At 53.5% G+C, this 14919-nt stretch overlaps 5 protein-coding genes across 5 annotated transcripts; all 5 read right to left on the reverse strand.

The window, feature by feature from the left end:
- Positions 1-73: 73 nt before the first annotated feature.
- N7477_000484 (putative forkhead transcription factor Fkh1/2) lies at positions 74-2357 on the reverse strand (the record flags this gene model as incomplete). The annotated part of the gene is made up of 3 exons (XM_056962147.1): positions 74-140; positions 195-2173; positions 2244-2357. 3 exons carry the CDS (start codon positions 2355-2357, stop codon positions 74-76), a joined length of 2160 nt encoding a protein of 719 aa, XP_056827150.1.
- A 1481-nt stretch (positions 2358-3838) lies between these two features.
- pacC (putative C2H2 transcription factor PacC) lies at positions 3839-5997 on the reverse strand (the record flags this gene model as incomplete). The annotated part of the gene is made up of 4 exons (XM_056962148.1): positions 3839-4514; positions 4555-5257; positions 5406-5631; positions 5761-5997. The coding sequence occupies 4 exons, from the start codon at positions 5995-5997 to the stop codon at positions 3839-3841; spliced, it is 1842 nt and encodes a 613-aa protein (XP_056827151.1).
- A 1235-nt stretch (positions 5998-7232) lies between these two features.
- N7477_000486 (oxidoreductase, 2OG-Fe(II) oxygenase family) lies at positions 7233-8210 on the reverse strand (the record flags this gene model as incomplete). The annotated part of the gene is made up of 2 exons (XM_056962149.1): positions 7233-7800; positions 7849-8210. The coding sequence occupies 2 exons, from the start codon at positions 8208-8210 to the stop codon at positions 7233-7235; spliced, it is 930 nt and encodes a 309-aa protein (XP_056827152.1).
- A 532-nt stretch (positions 8211-8742) lies between these two features.
- N7477_000487 (alpha/beta fold hydrolase) lies at positions 8743-9786 on the reverse strand (the record flags this gene model as incomplete). The annotated part of the gene is made up of 1 exon (XM_056962150.1): positions 8743-9786. The coding sequence occupies one exon, from the start codon at positions 9784-9786 to the stop codon at positions 8743-8745; it is 1044 nt and encodes a 347-aa protein (XP_056827153.1).
- Positions 9787-11142: 1356 nt separating this feature from the next.
- On the reverse strand, positions 11143-14414 carry N7477_000488 (putative C6 transcription factor (Mut3); the record flags this gene model as incomplete). Its single annotated transcript, XM_056962151.1, has 7 exons — positions 11143-12075; positions 12144-12197; positions 12251-12635; positions 12695-13306; positions 13363-13949; positions 13985-14127; positions 14180-14414. The coding sequence occupies 7 exons, from the start codon at positions 14412-14414 to the stop codon at positions 11143-11145; spliced, it is 2949 nt and encodes a 982-aa protein (XP_056827154.1).
- Positions 14415-14919: the final 505 nt, after the last annotated feature.

Here is a 14919-nt window from a genome sequence, read left to right on the forward strand (position 1 = left end):
CGGAATCAAGAAAAAAAAAAATCAATAATCAAGTCCAACCTGTGTCAAGCATGTTGTACATCATAGACAATGCTTAGGTGGCTGTAGCTCGAGCAGCATTGCTCAACTGTCGATGGTAGGAACCAATAGGTTGGAAGCCACTGGAAGAGGAATTAGGACACACGATACATGGCAATCAGATAGAGCATACATACCGAGCCAGATCAAAGCCTGCGTTACCTTCCTCCTCCTCATCCTCCTCCATTCTTTGCTCCTCCTTGCGCGCCACATTCGGCCCCAAATCCGGGCCATCAGACTGGAGCGGCGGTAATGTCCGGCTGGACACAAGGCCATTGGACGTGCCAGGCTTGCTAGGACTAGCGAGGTTGGGCGGTGGTGGACTACTGCTGGGGAACCCTCCGATAATGCGGTCGTCAGGCTCGCCCTTCAACGGACTCATGTCCGGGACATGACGGGCCGGCGTGGATCCAATATCAGCAAACTTCCAAAATTGAGCAGGTGAGCTCATTGGCATGAACTTGGATGGAATCTGAGCGGTGCTGGGAGGAGGGAGTCGAGGTTGTTGGCGTTGTGGTGCGGGTGTGATCATTGATGAAGGACCCTCATCGTAGTAGGATGAAGAGAGCACTGGTGGTGACCCGGCCACATTGTCCGAGAGCCCGTATGCACGGCTCAAATTATTGGTGCTGTTCTGTGCCCGACTAGAGCTGGCAATGTTGCTATGCGCACGAGCTGGAAGCGGAGAGGGCTCTTCGTAGTCCCGAGGGCTCATATGTCGCAAAGGGTGGTCCGAGCCGACGCCCCGACCAATGCGCGACCCACGCTCTGGGGTATACGCCTCCACCGGCGCCACTGGAAATGAGCTAAATCCCGGAGATGAAACAGGTGGGGACTTTTTAGCCGTGGCGGAGAACGAAGTATCCAGAGACGGGACGTGATGACCGCGCGTAGCGGAGGATGGCGGCTCTTTAGTCGCAGGTGATGAGGGGGCAGAAGATTGGGTGCCTTTACGCATCTGCTTCTTGCGATATTCCTCGCGGTGTTCCGCTGCAATCTGCCACTTCATGCCCTTTCCAGGCTCGTCTGTGCGGCGGGGTACTTTTTGGAAAGCCTTGTTCAAAGACAAGTTGTGACGAATAGAGTTCTGCCAGCCGCTCTGCGAGTGTCGATAGAAGGCGTATCGTTCCATGATCCAATTGTAGATGCTGTTCAAGGTAAGCTTCTCTTCTTCGCTGGAGAATATTGCCTGCGCAATCAGCGTGGCATAGCTGTAGGGCGGCTTCAAATCCTTCGCCGCATCCTTGCTGTAATCGATCTCCTCGGTGCTCTCCATCATCATACCGCGGTTGTATAGCGGCGACTGCTTAGCGGTCCGCTGGCCAACAGTATCGGGCGAGCGCGGAGGCGGCGTGACGTTGCGACTGAGGAATGGCGGAGGAGGGGCCAATGAGGGACCACCGGAAGACGAAGGCCTCGCCGACTCAGTTGCCTGCACCGCCTGGGGGTGAGCATGTTGCGAAGCGTCCCAAGCCTGAGTAGCCGGGTCGATTTCCTGCCCGCTAGCAATGCGCTGAGCACGCTCGATAAAGGCCGGGTGGATATTGGCGTCGTCACCGGGCGTCACAAACATCATCTGGCAGTTGGCCACCTCGATGATATCACCGCAAGAAAGAACCGCATCAGCGCCACGCTTCAGGATCGCATTGTTCAGACGGACACCGTTGCGGCCATTTACCCGGATGTGCCAGGCAGGCGTCTGTTCCCCGTCATAGAAGATTTCGGCATGTAGACGCGAAACAAACTTGCTCGGGCCCAAATCCACATGCACATCGGGGAGCGCACGAGCAGCGATCGTGACGGGACTTGACTGTTCGTTAGATCTCTGCTCGCGGTCCGGTTCGCGGCCAATATTGACATGCAGCGTTTTGACGTAATAGGTCCAGTTGCGGCCGGCGATCTTGGCGTAGGCCTGAATACTCTGCTTGTTCTCGGTCTTTGTGTTGGAGTGGTCGCGGGTAACGCGCAATTCTTCGCGGGGCATGTTCAAGTATGAGATCACTAGATCGACGGTATCCTGATGGGTAGAAGCATCGTGGTCCCCGGCCGAGTCCTCGGCTTCGTCGCCGGACTCGTGCTTAACGCCGCTTCGAGAGGGAGAGGCGCGGCGATCAACCTATGGCATCCGAGTCGAATTGTTAGCCTTTCTTGCGCACCGACTCATTTAGTCTCGGGCCAACACTCACCTTGCGCTTCTTTGCAGAAGGACGAGTGGGCGATGAGTCTGGGGCTTCCGCATCGGACGTTTCCTGCAGCTGAAGCTCCTTGCGCCGCGCGCGACGGCGATTTGACAAGGGCATGTTTTTCGTGATGTTTCAAAGTGTACTCGAGAGAATCGCAGGTCGAAATCAATCGATATGACCGACGCAGCGAATGCGGAATGCGAAAATTGTGCGAAATACAAATCAGCCCGAGGCAGTCCGCAAACAATACAGAGGCAAAAATGGCGAGATCGGAGGCAAGATTTCAGAGAGCGAAAACACAACAACTCTGGATCCGGATTACACAACCCAGTCTCGGAGGCACGCTCAGAGGCAGAACCAAAGAACGGCAGTCAGAGCCACCCGAAAGAACGGATTTGCCACCGGAAGAAGATGGTGAGGGAAAAAAAAACAGAAAGCCGAACCAAAGAAAAGCAGAAACAACAAACAAGGGCAACGGCCTTTTGGAGAAGTGTGTGGCTGGAGGTTTCGATTATCGATAATCCCTACGATCGACACGCGCGATGGCGTCTGTTTGGGGCCACCGCCTTGTCGCGTGGGGAGCGTGTGAGGTGGGTTTCAACACCAACACGCAAATCATCCAGGGAATGAGGTGGCGGGATGGAGGGAGATGAACAGCAAGGCGAAAGACAAGGAGAAAGAGGAACAGAGAATCCAGACACAAGGAAAGGAATAAATGAAGTGCAAAAGTTGGATGTGAAGTGCGCCCGTTTGGCCGTAAACAGTGGTGGAGTCTTGTTCCGGAAGTGTACCATACATCATTACCGCCCGGGATATGGCGGTGGGCCCGCGGGGAGGGGCTGGTAATACCAATACCCCCAATTACGTGCTTGCAGGCTTGCTTTTCTCAGCGTGGGATCGAAGATGCTTCCGAGTGCAGAGGCGATTGCGCAAATCCCACGTTGATCGAAAGTGTGGATATTTTCCCTAGATATGTGATCTGACGTTGATGTTCTTCGGCTCCTTGATCGCTATAACCCCCGCGCGGCAGTGCCCATGTACTAAGTCTATGCAACTACCGACTACGGTCCGGGATGAAGAGACTCAAGGCGATAAATCAACATTCTTGCAGTCGACAACAAGACTCTGAAGATCACAAGCTTCCCAGTCCTTGCAGATATCGGCTTCACCTCGATCGAATCGTTTGCGTCACAGGCCCCGGATGGAGTTTAGCTGGGCTCCATTGGAATGTTGCCTTGCCTCATCGGGGACTGACATGTCGATCCGCCGGACTGGGAATTTACGTCCCCATGAACCCTATGTAACCTAACTAGAGTTAAGCTACAAAATCCAAGATCCCATTGGGATTCCGATCGAGAGTGTAGACGCAAACAAAAACTCCGTAAATAAACAGGTTCTGGTCATTCAGATCCATGGGATGAAGGAAACAGGGTGCTCCGGATTGATGCGCCACTGGAAATAAGGTAGAGTAAATATAAAATAAGGTGACAAAGTAGAAAAGTCCGGGACAGGAAAGCCGGAATGCCGACACAAGGAAATAGAGGAGAGACACAAAACAAACAGTCGTGAAAGCGTTAAGAAATTTCCAGGCCCAAAACCTACGCCCCGTCGCCAGGCATCTTGGCATCTCCGTCCTCGTCCATCCCGCGCAGAGTCGGGTACAGGACGGCCTCAGGCTCCTGCTTGGCAGGCTCCTCCTTAAGTTGCCCAGGAGAGGCAGAGACCCGGCTGGTCTCGACACCCTCCATGGCGTCCATCCCTGATTCTGGAGACTTATTTGCACTGTGGCTTCCTGATTCGTCGAAGCGGTCTTGCTCCAGAAGCTCAGAAACCAGGCGGCGGAGATTTTCCAACAAACGGACCTTCTCAACCCAAGCGGCATTGCCGTCACGTTCCGCTACCTCAGTGGCGGCCTGAGCCGTGCGCTGAGCAGCCGCCTGATCGGGATCAGGTGAAGCGCCGGACAGGGCAGGGTCAATCAAGCTAGCAGCGATGGATTCTTTGGTAGGAGTGCGCTCACGATCCTCCTTGCCGTCGCGAGTGGTGTCCATGCTGTTGTCATCGAGCTCTCGCTCAGCAGGACGTGCACGCTGCAGAGTACCTCCAGTGTAGCGGCGACGCTCATCATGATCAAAGATACCGCTGAGAGTGGAAGGAGGAGCGGCGCTGGATGCAGTCGGGTAACCGGCACCCATGCCGTCAGACATGGTCGTCGACGGCAGACGAGGATACATTCCCGCGCCACTCTCATGAGGGGGGAGAGACGCGGTGGTGCTGAGGCATGGAGATCGGAGAACGGTTAGAGGTGTAGGACTGCGCGCTGGATGGCGGTGTCAAGGCAGGTGTGCCGGTCGAAGGAGAGTGAGCTGAGGCAGCCATCATAGGAGCAGAGCCAGCCGCGGTGACATGGCTGGGAGGAAGCTGGGAGGGAGGAGAGTTGGTAGCACGGTAGCTCATGCCACCCTGGACGTAGTGAGCACCAGGCTGAGCCACGCCAGCGGCAGCAACGTTCTCTTCACTCTCATAAATGGTGTTTTGCATCTGCTCCAAGAACTGATCGATATTGATCAGGTCGTTCTTGGTCCGCACGTTCGACATCGGCGGGAGATGGTACGCAGGGGCAGGACCACCACCAGGGCTATAGCCACCGCCACCACCACCAACAGCAACACTAGCCGGCATGGGCTGGTACTCAGGGACGGGTCCGTTGGTGAGAATAGGAAGCTGAAGTGCCTGAAGACCGAGCAGACGCTGGCCCACCGCGGCGTAGGAATTGGGGTCGAATTGGCGGCGCTTGAGATCACCAAAGAACTCGTTCAGGGCATCGTAGCCACGCTTGCGATCATAAGACTGTTGGCTATCTTGGCCTTGGCTCAAGGCATAATAGACATTTCCGTATGAGTGAGGATTGGCGGGCTGAGGAGGCGCGTGAGTCTGGTAATACTGAGGGGCTCCATGTGCGTATGGCTGTCCACCATTGATCGGGCCTTCAAAGTAGTGAGCAGCAGCAGCATAGCCTGGATCGCCATTGGCATTGAGTCAGCAGGTGTTCTGTCAACTAAATAACAAAAGTCTCCGGAGCGAAGGCAAGGAGATCCTGGCAGGACTTTGACTGGGACGGGAACGAGTAAAGAAAACCCTTCGGGCAACGACATGGAGACATACCTTTGGGGTTCTGAGGGAACATCATGTCCGGGTGATGCTTGAGCCCAGGCTCGGGAGAGCGGATTTCCGAGTCATCGGCATGGGTCTTGACGTGCTTCTTCAAATCCTGGGGGCGCTTGAAGGCCTTGCCACAAAAATCACACTTGTGAGGCTTGAGAGGCACATGGACTCGAATGTGCGAGGTGATATGATCGCGCTTGACAGTGGTGGTGTTGCATGTTCCCCACTGGCAAGTTAAATTCAAGTTGTTAGTACTCTTGCGACCGACATGGCGTTCGCACACGTGTTCCTGTATCGCCCGGACTCGTTAGTGAACGGGGCGCTTTCCAACCACCACGGCGATATTCAAGCTTACGTAGAGTGCCTCCGCGGTTGGAGACTTTTCGGTGCAGCCCACCCACTGACAGGGGAGCTGCTCGCCCGCACCGTTCATCGAGCTCACGGCGGCGGTAGCGGCGGCGGCCGTCGCGGTCACCGAGGCGGGCGCGGTTGCAGCAACCTGCGAGATAGGATGCGTCTGCTCGCTGGTGACAGGCACGGCGGCGGGCGCCGCCTGAGGCGTTGAGGATTGGGGAATATTGTTCTCCGTCATGATGCCAAGAAATGGGTCTTGTCGTGCTGGCGGAAGCCCAGACGCGACTTTTAGAGGGGGATTTAAGGAAGATAAGGCGACAAAACGAAAATCACAACGATCAGAAACACCAAGGATCGTCAGAGCCGGTGTTCCTTCGAAAACGATCAGGACAGAGTGTTCAAGGGGGGTAAAAAGAGGAAGAAGAAAGATGCCTAGGAAATGCAGCGCACGGGGGGAGACTCCACACGGGGGGAAAGGCACAGAGGGAAACGAAAAAGCCGAGCCTGTGCCTAGAGAAAAGCCTAGGGCGGAGGGGGCGGCAAGAAAGGGAGACTGGCTCAGCCTGGGCGAATCTGGATCTCAGGACAAGACCGGGCCAAGAGAAGTTTGCGGACCCAGCGTCCCGAATGGCTTGGCTACCACTTGAGGCTGTGCATTCTGACATTCTGGTATCCTATATCCTTTCTACGTTATACTTTCCCTACAGAATGCAATCTGCTCATTCGAGACACCTAGTCCACCTGGTCCACCTGGTGCACGATGTGGTGTAGCATATGTTGTGTGTAGGATCATGGTATAGGGTCACCCCAATTGCACAAGCCGGACTTCCCCGATGTGGGCAAGCGCCTTAGTCCAACCGACCAGGTTTCGGCCAATCTCCAATCCGAGTCCTCGGTTTATCTGACTAGGAAATGAAAAGTGGCGACACCAAAAGGCTGAGCCCCTCAAAGTGCTGCCAAGAGGCATCGCCATGGCTGCGATTCTTGGCAGCCAAGGATTTCCCTCATTCCCGCTCCGAGCAAGTCTTGGGCTCTTGGGGTCTTGGTATCTCTCGGCGTCACTCGACTTGGCACGTTCCTCTCTCCGAATTTCGCTGCCTGAAATCCCCAGACTTGGTACTCACCTAGGGTCACTGAAAGTGACTGGGGAGGACGCCTAGGACAAGGTAGGAGGCTGAGGCTGTGGCCGTGTTCGGGACTGCTTGTCTGATTCATGAAGTATTTCCATTTGAATTATTGTACAGTCTTTCCCACAATATGAACGTACATCTACGCACATCTATATATCTATATATTTATCCACCTTTCCTTATAATGTGATGTTGTGCTACACAGAGCAATCCGAAGACCCTGCGCCCTCGCAACGCTTGGCCTAGGAAAACTCACCAGGAAACAAAAAACTCCACGACCTCCGGGGCCAAGAACTTCTTGCACCATGGCTCGGCCATATATTTTGATCTTCGAGGTTCATCTTCATGTGGTCTTCTGACTCTTCCTTCGCGGCGGCTGATACCAACTCCAAATATTCAATCCAACCTTTGTCCCTTCCGTGACTGGGAACGCCGCATGCCATGTTTCCGAATACCCCGTACCATCCGGTCTCAAGTTCTCCCAGAAAATCGCATTCCCCTTGATAGGTTTAAATGTGATCCCTTCCTGCACTGGCTTCCCTTCCTCCTCGCACTCCAGAAACTCACACCACTGCTTTCCAGTCGGCATGCGCAGGCGCGGAAAGTTCGTGCCTCCGCCGACACAGTCCGCGCCTAAATATACCATGAAAGTGCTGATTCGATCGCCGCCGCGCGCAAGTGATCCCGCCCAGTCATAGTGGTATGTGTAGTGGCCGGAGGTGTTGTAGCGCTGCGCCCACATGCGCTCGATGTAAAGGTGTGGTCGCCAGCCTTGGAATGAGCGCGCGCGATCTTCTACGCAGCGGACGGTGTCATCGCGATCGAGGAGGGCGCGGTCGGAGAGGCGTTTGCTTGGGTCAACGCGTTCGGTGACGCCATCGTAGACGATTGAGGGGCTGTATTTATTGAGGCTGTCTTCTCCGTTAGTCCGTCTCTTGCCAAGAATGGAGTAGGATTACCTGATGTCGACTAGATGGTCGGCTTCTTCGTCGCTAACGAAGTTCTCAATGTAAATGACGAGTGGCGTTCGGGATAGTAGGTGTAGCTTGTAGCCTGGTGCTTCGCCGGGGCAGTTGATGGGCACGCCATCCTCCGGACTAATGCGGCTGTCATCTTGAAGGTACAATGAAGCTTGAGTATCCTCCCAGTCTTGTAAGGGAATCTCGTTGTCCCAGATCTCGTAATCCAAATTTGTTGCGTCTGAGGGTTTCGAAGAGCCGGGGAAGATGGGGCGAATGATCGGCTCGAGGACAAATATGTACACCGGGATGAAGTATAGAACCCAGGTGATGATGCTTGAGAGCTTTGGCACAGCGGGCATTGTCCCGTGTAGATGTCGCGGATTGGACCGGATTCAAGACTACGGCCGCGACTTGCCCAATTCGTGTGTCGCCGCTTTATGAGGGCGCGTAAGGTCCAGGTCGACTGAGTACTTTATCGCTCTGGGGAATGGCTCCGTAGCCACCCAACTTGCTTAATAAGCAGGGGCGATACTCCCAATACTGAACGCTCCGGGAACACGTATTGACCTGCAATGACCTTGCATGTGGGACTTTCACGGAAGTATGATAGACTTTTTAGGTGAGGATGGTATTAAATGAAGCTAGATATAATGATAGTTTATCGTAAACTATCGTCATAAGTTCCAGTCACTTGAAGATGTTGCCGTGAGTATCTTGGACCATGAAGTATAGCATAATCTAACTTGAATCGGTCAGAACTAACCGCGAAATTGATCTCTCTAGTTTCATTGTGAAGGGTCACTATCCTTATCATTTACTATATATTACCAGTCTCGTACACATGGAATAAACCAATGAAAAATGCTATGCTGTGCCAATTGCCAACATCATCTAGTCCAGCCAAGAGAATAGCACCTCGTAAAACGCGTCCGCGTCCTGAAGGAAGGGGGCATGACCTAGACCGGGGAACATGTGGAATGTGCAATTAGGAATCATGGCTGCGGCAGCAGGACCCAGTTCATCGTAATGGCCCAGCTTCGCAGCAATGTTGGGGGATGACCATGCTTTGCCAAGCGCTGTCACGTCGTCCTCTCCTACCATGAGGTAGGTACGAGTCTGCAGAAGAGGCAGCTGGTAGAATACAGGCTGGGAGAGTAAAGCGTCTGTAACGAGGGACATCACGTAGGCATAGTCGGAGCCATAGTTGCTGGAATAGATGTTGGCTAGCATGTGGACCCATGTATCATATGCAGGCTTCCAGGTCGCATCGTGAAAGTAGCTGGCTTGCTCATACTCTTTGAGAGTGGAAAAATTCTGCACCACCTGGCTTGCGTACGTTGCGTCAATTGGCAAATAGGGAACACCTTTGGCGACCCAGTCCTCTAGGCCCAGGGGATCGACGAGGATCAGCTGCTGAACCTTGCTTGGGTACATAAGGCCGTAGCGGGCGGCGATCATGCCACCCATTGAGTGGCCGATTATAGTAGCTTGATCGATGCCTAGTGCAGTAAGCAGGCTGTTGATGTTCGATGCCTGCTGTTGAACATTGTACGAATAGCCTTGAGGCTTGCTAGATTTGCAAAATCCAATATCGTCGGGCAGGATGATTCGATAGCCAGCGTCCGACATGCGGCGCGCCGTGTCGGACCAAGTCACACTGCAGAAGTTTCCACCGTGTAGCAAGACCGCTGTCTTCTCATTCTTGTGGTGATGCTTTGCTGGTATGTCCATGAACGCCATTGTCAGATTCTGGCGCTGATTGGAGAAGTTGAACAGCTTCACCTGCCAAGGGTAGGAATAATTAGATCCGTATAGATCGGCTGGCACATGGCCATCATAGATGGTGCCAATCGGGTCGGGACTGGACTGTGCGGAAGCGACAGCCGTACACGACAGTATCGCCGACCAGGCACTGAAGACGGAGAAGATCTTCATTATGCGGTTGCTCGCAAGAGAACCAAATTTCCTGGACGAAGAGCAAGATGGCTCTCGATCAATCGTATCAGAGGAAACGTAGGCCTAGTTGATCGCCTCCCGGTGCAAATGAACCAGTATATATCGGCTTGACAATTTTACGGTGGATCCTGGGGTAATGCCAGGATCAAGGGCACAGAGTCTGCGTTGCTAATCTATATGTACTGATTTAGGGCAGAAAACAGCCTTATTCGCTTCCGCGCTGCGACTCCATTGAGAAAGGGGTCTTTTAATTAATTGCAATCTCGCTAGCACAAATTTGGTGTAGTCAAGCACCATGTGTTACGGGTGGCCAGTTCATGCAAATGGTTCAAGCCATACTCTTTAGCATTACAAATTGGTAGTGTTTTAAGCAATTTTGTTCTCAGCGATCAAATGTGTACATAATCTTGATTTGGCATCAATCGACTCTGCAGTAGTCTACTGGTTGAAGGAAGGAAGAGACTTGCCCACACCAACCGTTCAAGTTGGCCCAACAATTCCGAAAGTATCGCCTCGAATGCCAGTCAGCGTGAGATTACCTTCATCACGTTTCTGTCTTACGGCTGTATCAACAATCAAGAGAAGATGGATTGACTTTCTCGCTCTCCATTCCTAGAACGGGTCTCGGATAAAATTGGTGAATGCTCCGATCAGGCGCGATGTAACTCCATGTCCACTAAGGCGGAAGCTTCCGTCAATCCATTATTAGAGGGATACGACCAAGGATCCTAGGTGACAGACTGTATTTTGGTCGAGCTGGCGTGGTGCAAACCAGTGCGGTGGACCATTGACCTCCCTGTTCTCCGCGTCGCTTTAGTCCAATACACACCGAGTGTATCAGGCTGCTCAAGTGATGCTCAGTGAACAAATCATAGCATAGCGCTCGAGTCACGCGGTATACGCAGTGAGGGAAGAGCGCCAAAGGGTGAGCACTAGTACAAGACAGGAATGGTAAAAAAAAAAAAGCATTATGCGCGAGCTAAAATCACGCAGCATTCGTTCAGTCGTCAAGGATCATGTCGAAGTGCGGCGAGAACCGGTGAGAGTCCAAGTGGGTCGGGTTGGGGTCCAAACCCATCAAGGTAAGCCGTGATCAAGGATGCTCGGGAGGGCTGATCTGATTAAACAACGACAGGGACGATGCCATCGGCGCTATATTTGGATTAAATACAATTGTACTGCAATCTTTAGATCGCCTGTGTATATTCCACAAAGCAAAAATCGGATAAAGAATAATCAACCATGTCCAGTCCCACTGCGCCAGCCAGGTATAAACAGATTATCTTCTTTGCTTTCTTCATAAGTGCATATCGTCGTAGAAGGCAAGAGCCGGGATCAAGCGCCGGCGTTCATCCACTGTGTCCACTCATCGTTGGTCGCCCGCGGTCCAGGTCGACAGACGGCGTCGGTTCCGAAGAGGTCGTCGAAGGAGATGCCAAGGTCCATGTTCATTGCCATTGTGTTGTGGTCAATGCCCATGTTGAAATCTTGTGTGCCATTGAGGGGCGGCGGATCTTGTTGCATCGTCGTCTCGACCCCCATATTGGCGTTGGTAGTGGCATTATTCGGTTGGAAATTGTATCCTTCCCAAACGAAGTTCTGGTTCGGAATTGAGACTAAGTCCGGGCTGCTCAGAGTTTCACTCGTCTGAGATATCGGCGAATGGAGTCGCGACGAGCTCATTGATCGACTGTGATTGGCATGGAGTCGGCTTGGAATCGACGACTTCACTCCTGTAGGGGTTCCGGCGGGGAAACTGGGCACCGGAAAAGCCTCGAATGTGGGCGTGGAGACACTTGTGCCCGACGGATCGCTGGAGGTGCTTGTGGCCAGTCCGCTGGGTTGTTGCGGTTTGGAGTCAAAGGGTAATTGCATGCCTGAGCGATCGTGGCGGAAATGATCATCTTCGAGCGTGGACATGGGTTGTGTGGGATACGCAAAGGGGTCGTCGGATGGGAACATCATTGGCATCAGATCGGGAAGGTTGTTTGGAGTATTGAATTGTTGAGCCCAGGCCAGGCTTGATGGCTCTGGTTTAGCAAAGGACTGATTCATTGATGTCGCAGACATCGGCTCGGGAGTTTGCATAGTCTCCGTGAGCAGCTCCGGAGTCGAAGCGGTCCAAGCAGCATAGGTGCCAAGCTCGGTGGGCTGGTTGTCACCGAGGACCATGGTCTTGTCCAAGCTTCTTTGTCGGCGACCCGAGTCCGATGTGCTTAACCGAGACATCATCTCGGTTGGGAATGTGTTGGAGCGAGTGGGCAAGTCCTGTGTCGATGGAGCACTGGTCGGTTCCTCGGCGGGGAAATAGATGGCGCGCGTCGCTTAAGATTGACCTGGGGTTTATTTTGACGATTTTTTAACATCTCCGGCAAAGTCTTGAACAAGCACTGCGAAGCTGAGTTAGCTTGGTTTCTGCTCGATAGAGAAGTAAGACACCTACGTTCAAGCTCTGAGAGCAGCGATCAGCCGCCATACTCTTCTTAGCCAATCCAGCTAGAGTGTTTTTGCCCTCCATGGCATCCTTCAGAACACCATCCTTTGCGGTGGGTGAATCGGGGTTCTCGACGACAAAGAAGATCAGGGACAAGATAGCGAAATAAGTCGTATACATCGTGAACCAGAACGACCCATTGAGAAGGCCCCGCTTTTGCATACCAGTCGTGATATGAACAATGTTTCGGGACACGCTTACGCAAGCTGCAGCGCAGGCGTAGGAACGCTTATCCACACCACGCGCCTGAGACCCGCCAGAAACATAGTGGAGGAATGGGCGGTACATGACCATCTGGACGTGGGCATAACTGATACGCAGCAACTGACGGAGTCTAATGAATCAGTTAGTTTTCATGTTTCTTCATTGCCAAAGTCTCCGCTGGGAGCTTACCGTTCTAGCTGTGGCGATACTTCCGTGCCCGGACGCAAGGCTGGTGGGAGTTCTTCCATCCAGGTCTGAAGGTCACGCTCAATTTCACGGATTTTGGAATGACTGACCATGTATCGCTGGTCAAGTTTGGAGCGATACCGCGCATTCTTCACAGGGTATATGTATTTGACAACCTTCAGAATGACGTTGCACAGGCGCGTATGCGCATTGCATCCTGCCATCAGAGGAGTATGGTCGGAGGGCATCTGAATGATTCCCTCCGCAGTAATAAACTCTCCATCGACCTCCATCGGGTACTCCTGGTCTATATCATCGTCACTCAGCATCTGAGGGAGACCCAAGAGGGTGCTGACATAGACGTCCATTTTGCGAATCACCCAGAAGATGCGCTTCCGCAGCTCTCGCTCGATCGGATTAAAGTCCGCCGTGACCGTGCGATGAAGTCCCAATCGAAGGGCGGAGCGAAGCGCAATGCCCACATAGGAATAACAGGTGCTCAGTTTGGCGGAAGACTGCAGGAAGAGAACCATGAAGCAAATTGCTTGTAAGGAGGTCAGGTCACGACAATCAGTAATTTCAAGCAGCTGCCGTCCTGCCTTGAAGAATTGGAATCTTGAACTGGAGCGTTAGCATAGGTGATGGCTACCCAAGGCTCGGCGACAACATACCCTTGACCAATGGCACCTTCATAGCCAGCCAAATCCAAAGTGCCGCCCCCATCGTCAGAGAACAGACAACCGACCGCCATAACAATATACAAAAGCGGTAGGAACGAGTTCTCCTCGTTCGTAAACTGATCGACCGGGGTATCGTAGATACGGTCGAAGCTAGCGAAGAACGACGGTTCATGCACGAAGCGCATCAGAGAGCACGCATCATCGATTGCATTGTGACACAAGCGGCGCGCAACCACCCGTGGGGGGAGATCGTGCGTGGGCGGCAGCGATCCATCTTGGGGCGAGCCCGAGTTGGAAATGGGGCTCTCGAGCATCTGCGTCATATTGCGCGATGTTTTAGTGATCGGGACATCAGTGGCGCCCAACTGCTTGCGCAAGCGGCGAACGAAGATCATGCCCGACGTGTGGCCATGGTAGTCCCAGTGGCCCTGGTCATCGCGATCCAAGCAGCCCGAGTTATCGACCATAGTCTCTAGTAGCCCTTCTTCCCCGCCCTCTGGGCCTGTTTCTGGCAGGCTGGTGGGTTTGGGTGTCGTGGGAGGGCCCAGTTGAGGAGTTTGAGGGGGGATCTGCTTCTCCTCTGGGCAGCGAGTCGCTGCTCGGCCGCGTGCACGTCCAGTTGGGGGTCATCGAGGTTGACATCGGGAAGGAGGGATCGGAGAATGGCCTCGGCCTTGTGCATACGGGCTTCGAGGGCCTCTACATACTGCGGGGCAGGATTGCGCCGGCGGTTGGATGGTTGATCGTACGTACACTCTATTAGGAGGAGTCAGACACGCATCACGGTTCAAAGAGGAGTACGGCGCACCATAGCTGTACACTGTACAGTGCGTGCAAGGCTGTTTCCCATCACATTTGATCTTCTTTCTACGGCATTCATCGCAGGCTCGACCGACTCTTCGTCGCTTCTGCATCGGCAAGGTCTGGCTGAGTTTGGGGTCGGCGGGGGAGCCATCCTGACCGGATTGTGAGGGGTCGTCGTCTAGGCCGTAGTCCACGGAGTCATCCTCATTCTCACCAGGAAGAGGGTCCGTAGTCGCCATGGTCAACGGAGGCGATCATGTAAGGAGAAAGGGGCTTGGCGGGCGATCAGATAGGGATATTCATTGATCGCCCTGTGGAAGATAGTCGCGAAGGATAATCGATAATCCACGTTCTGAAGCGACGAATGACAGGCAAAGTAGAACAGGGCTAAGCTCACGGACCTTTCCTCGATTTGGGGGGTGATGAAATGATGATATCCGAAAGCGGTGGGGGAAGAGGATGTCCGACAGGGGAATGCCGTTTCTCCAACTTGGAGCTCGGTTTAGGTTGCTACGAGAAAATACAAGGACAGGTGCCAACGCCACCGATGTAGAGAAGTAGCGCCACAAGGCTAACCGTTGGACTCCCATACCGGACTTTCAGTGTGTGCGAGGCCCACTGCCATTCGGGCCTCCCAGGGTTCTTCTACTGCGGCATTTACTTTTGTGGATCTTGTCCGAGAATACAGAATTTTTCCGCGATTCGGTCTCCACTGTCATCGGTTCTCGACTCGGTTGGAATCGG

The sequence above is a fragment of the Penicillium maclennaniae genome (assembly GCF_028827695.1).
Source record: "Penicillium maclennaniae strain IBT 15551 chromosome Unknown utg000001l:1.0-3280838.0:1.0-3283122.0, whole genome shotgun sequence".
Taxonomy (NCBI): Eukaryota; Fungi; Ascomycota; class Eurotiomycetes; order Eurotiales; family Aspergillaceae; genus Penicillium; species Penicillium maclennaniae.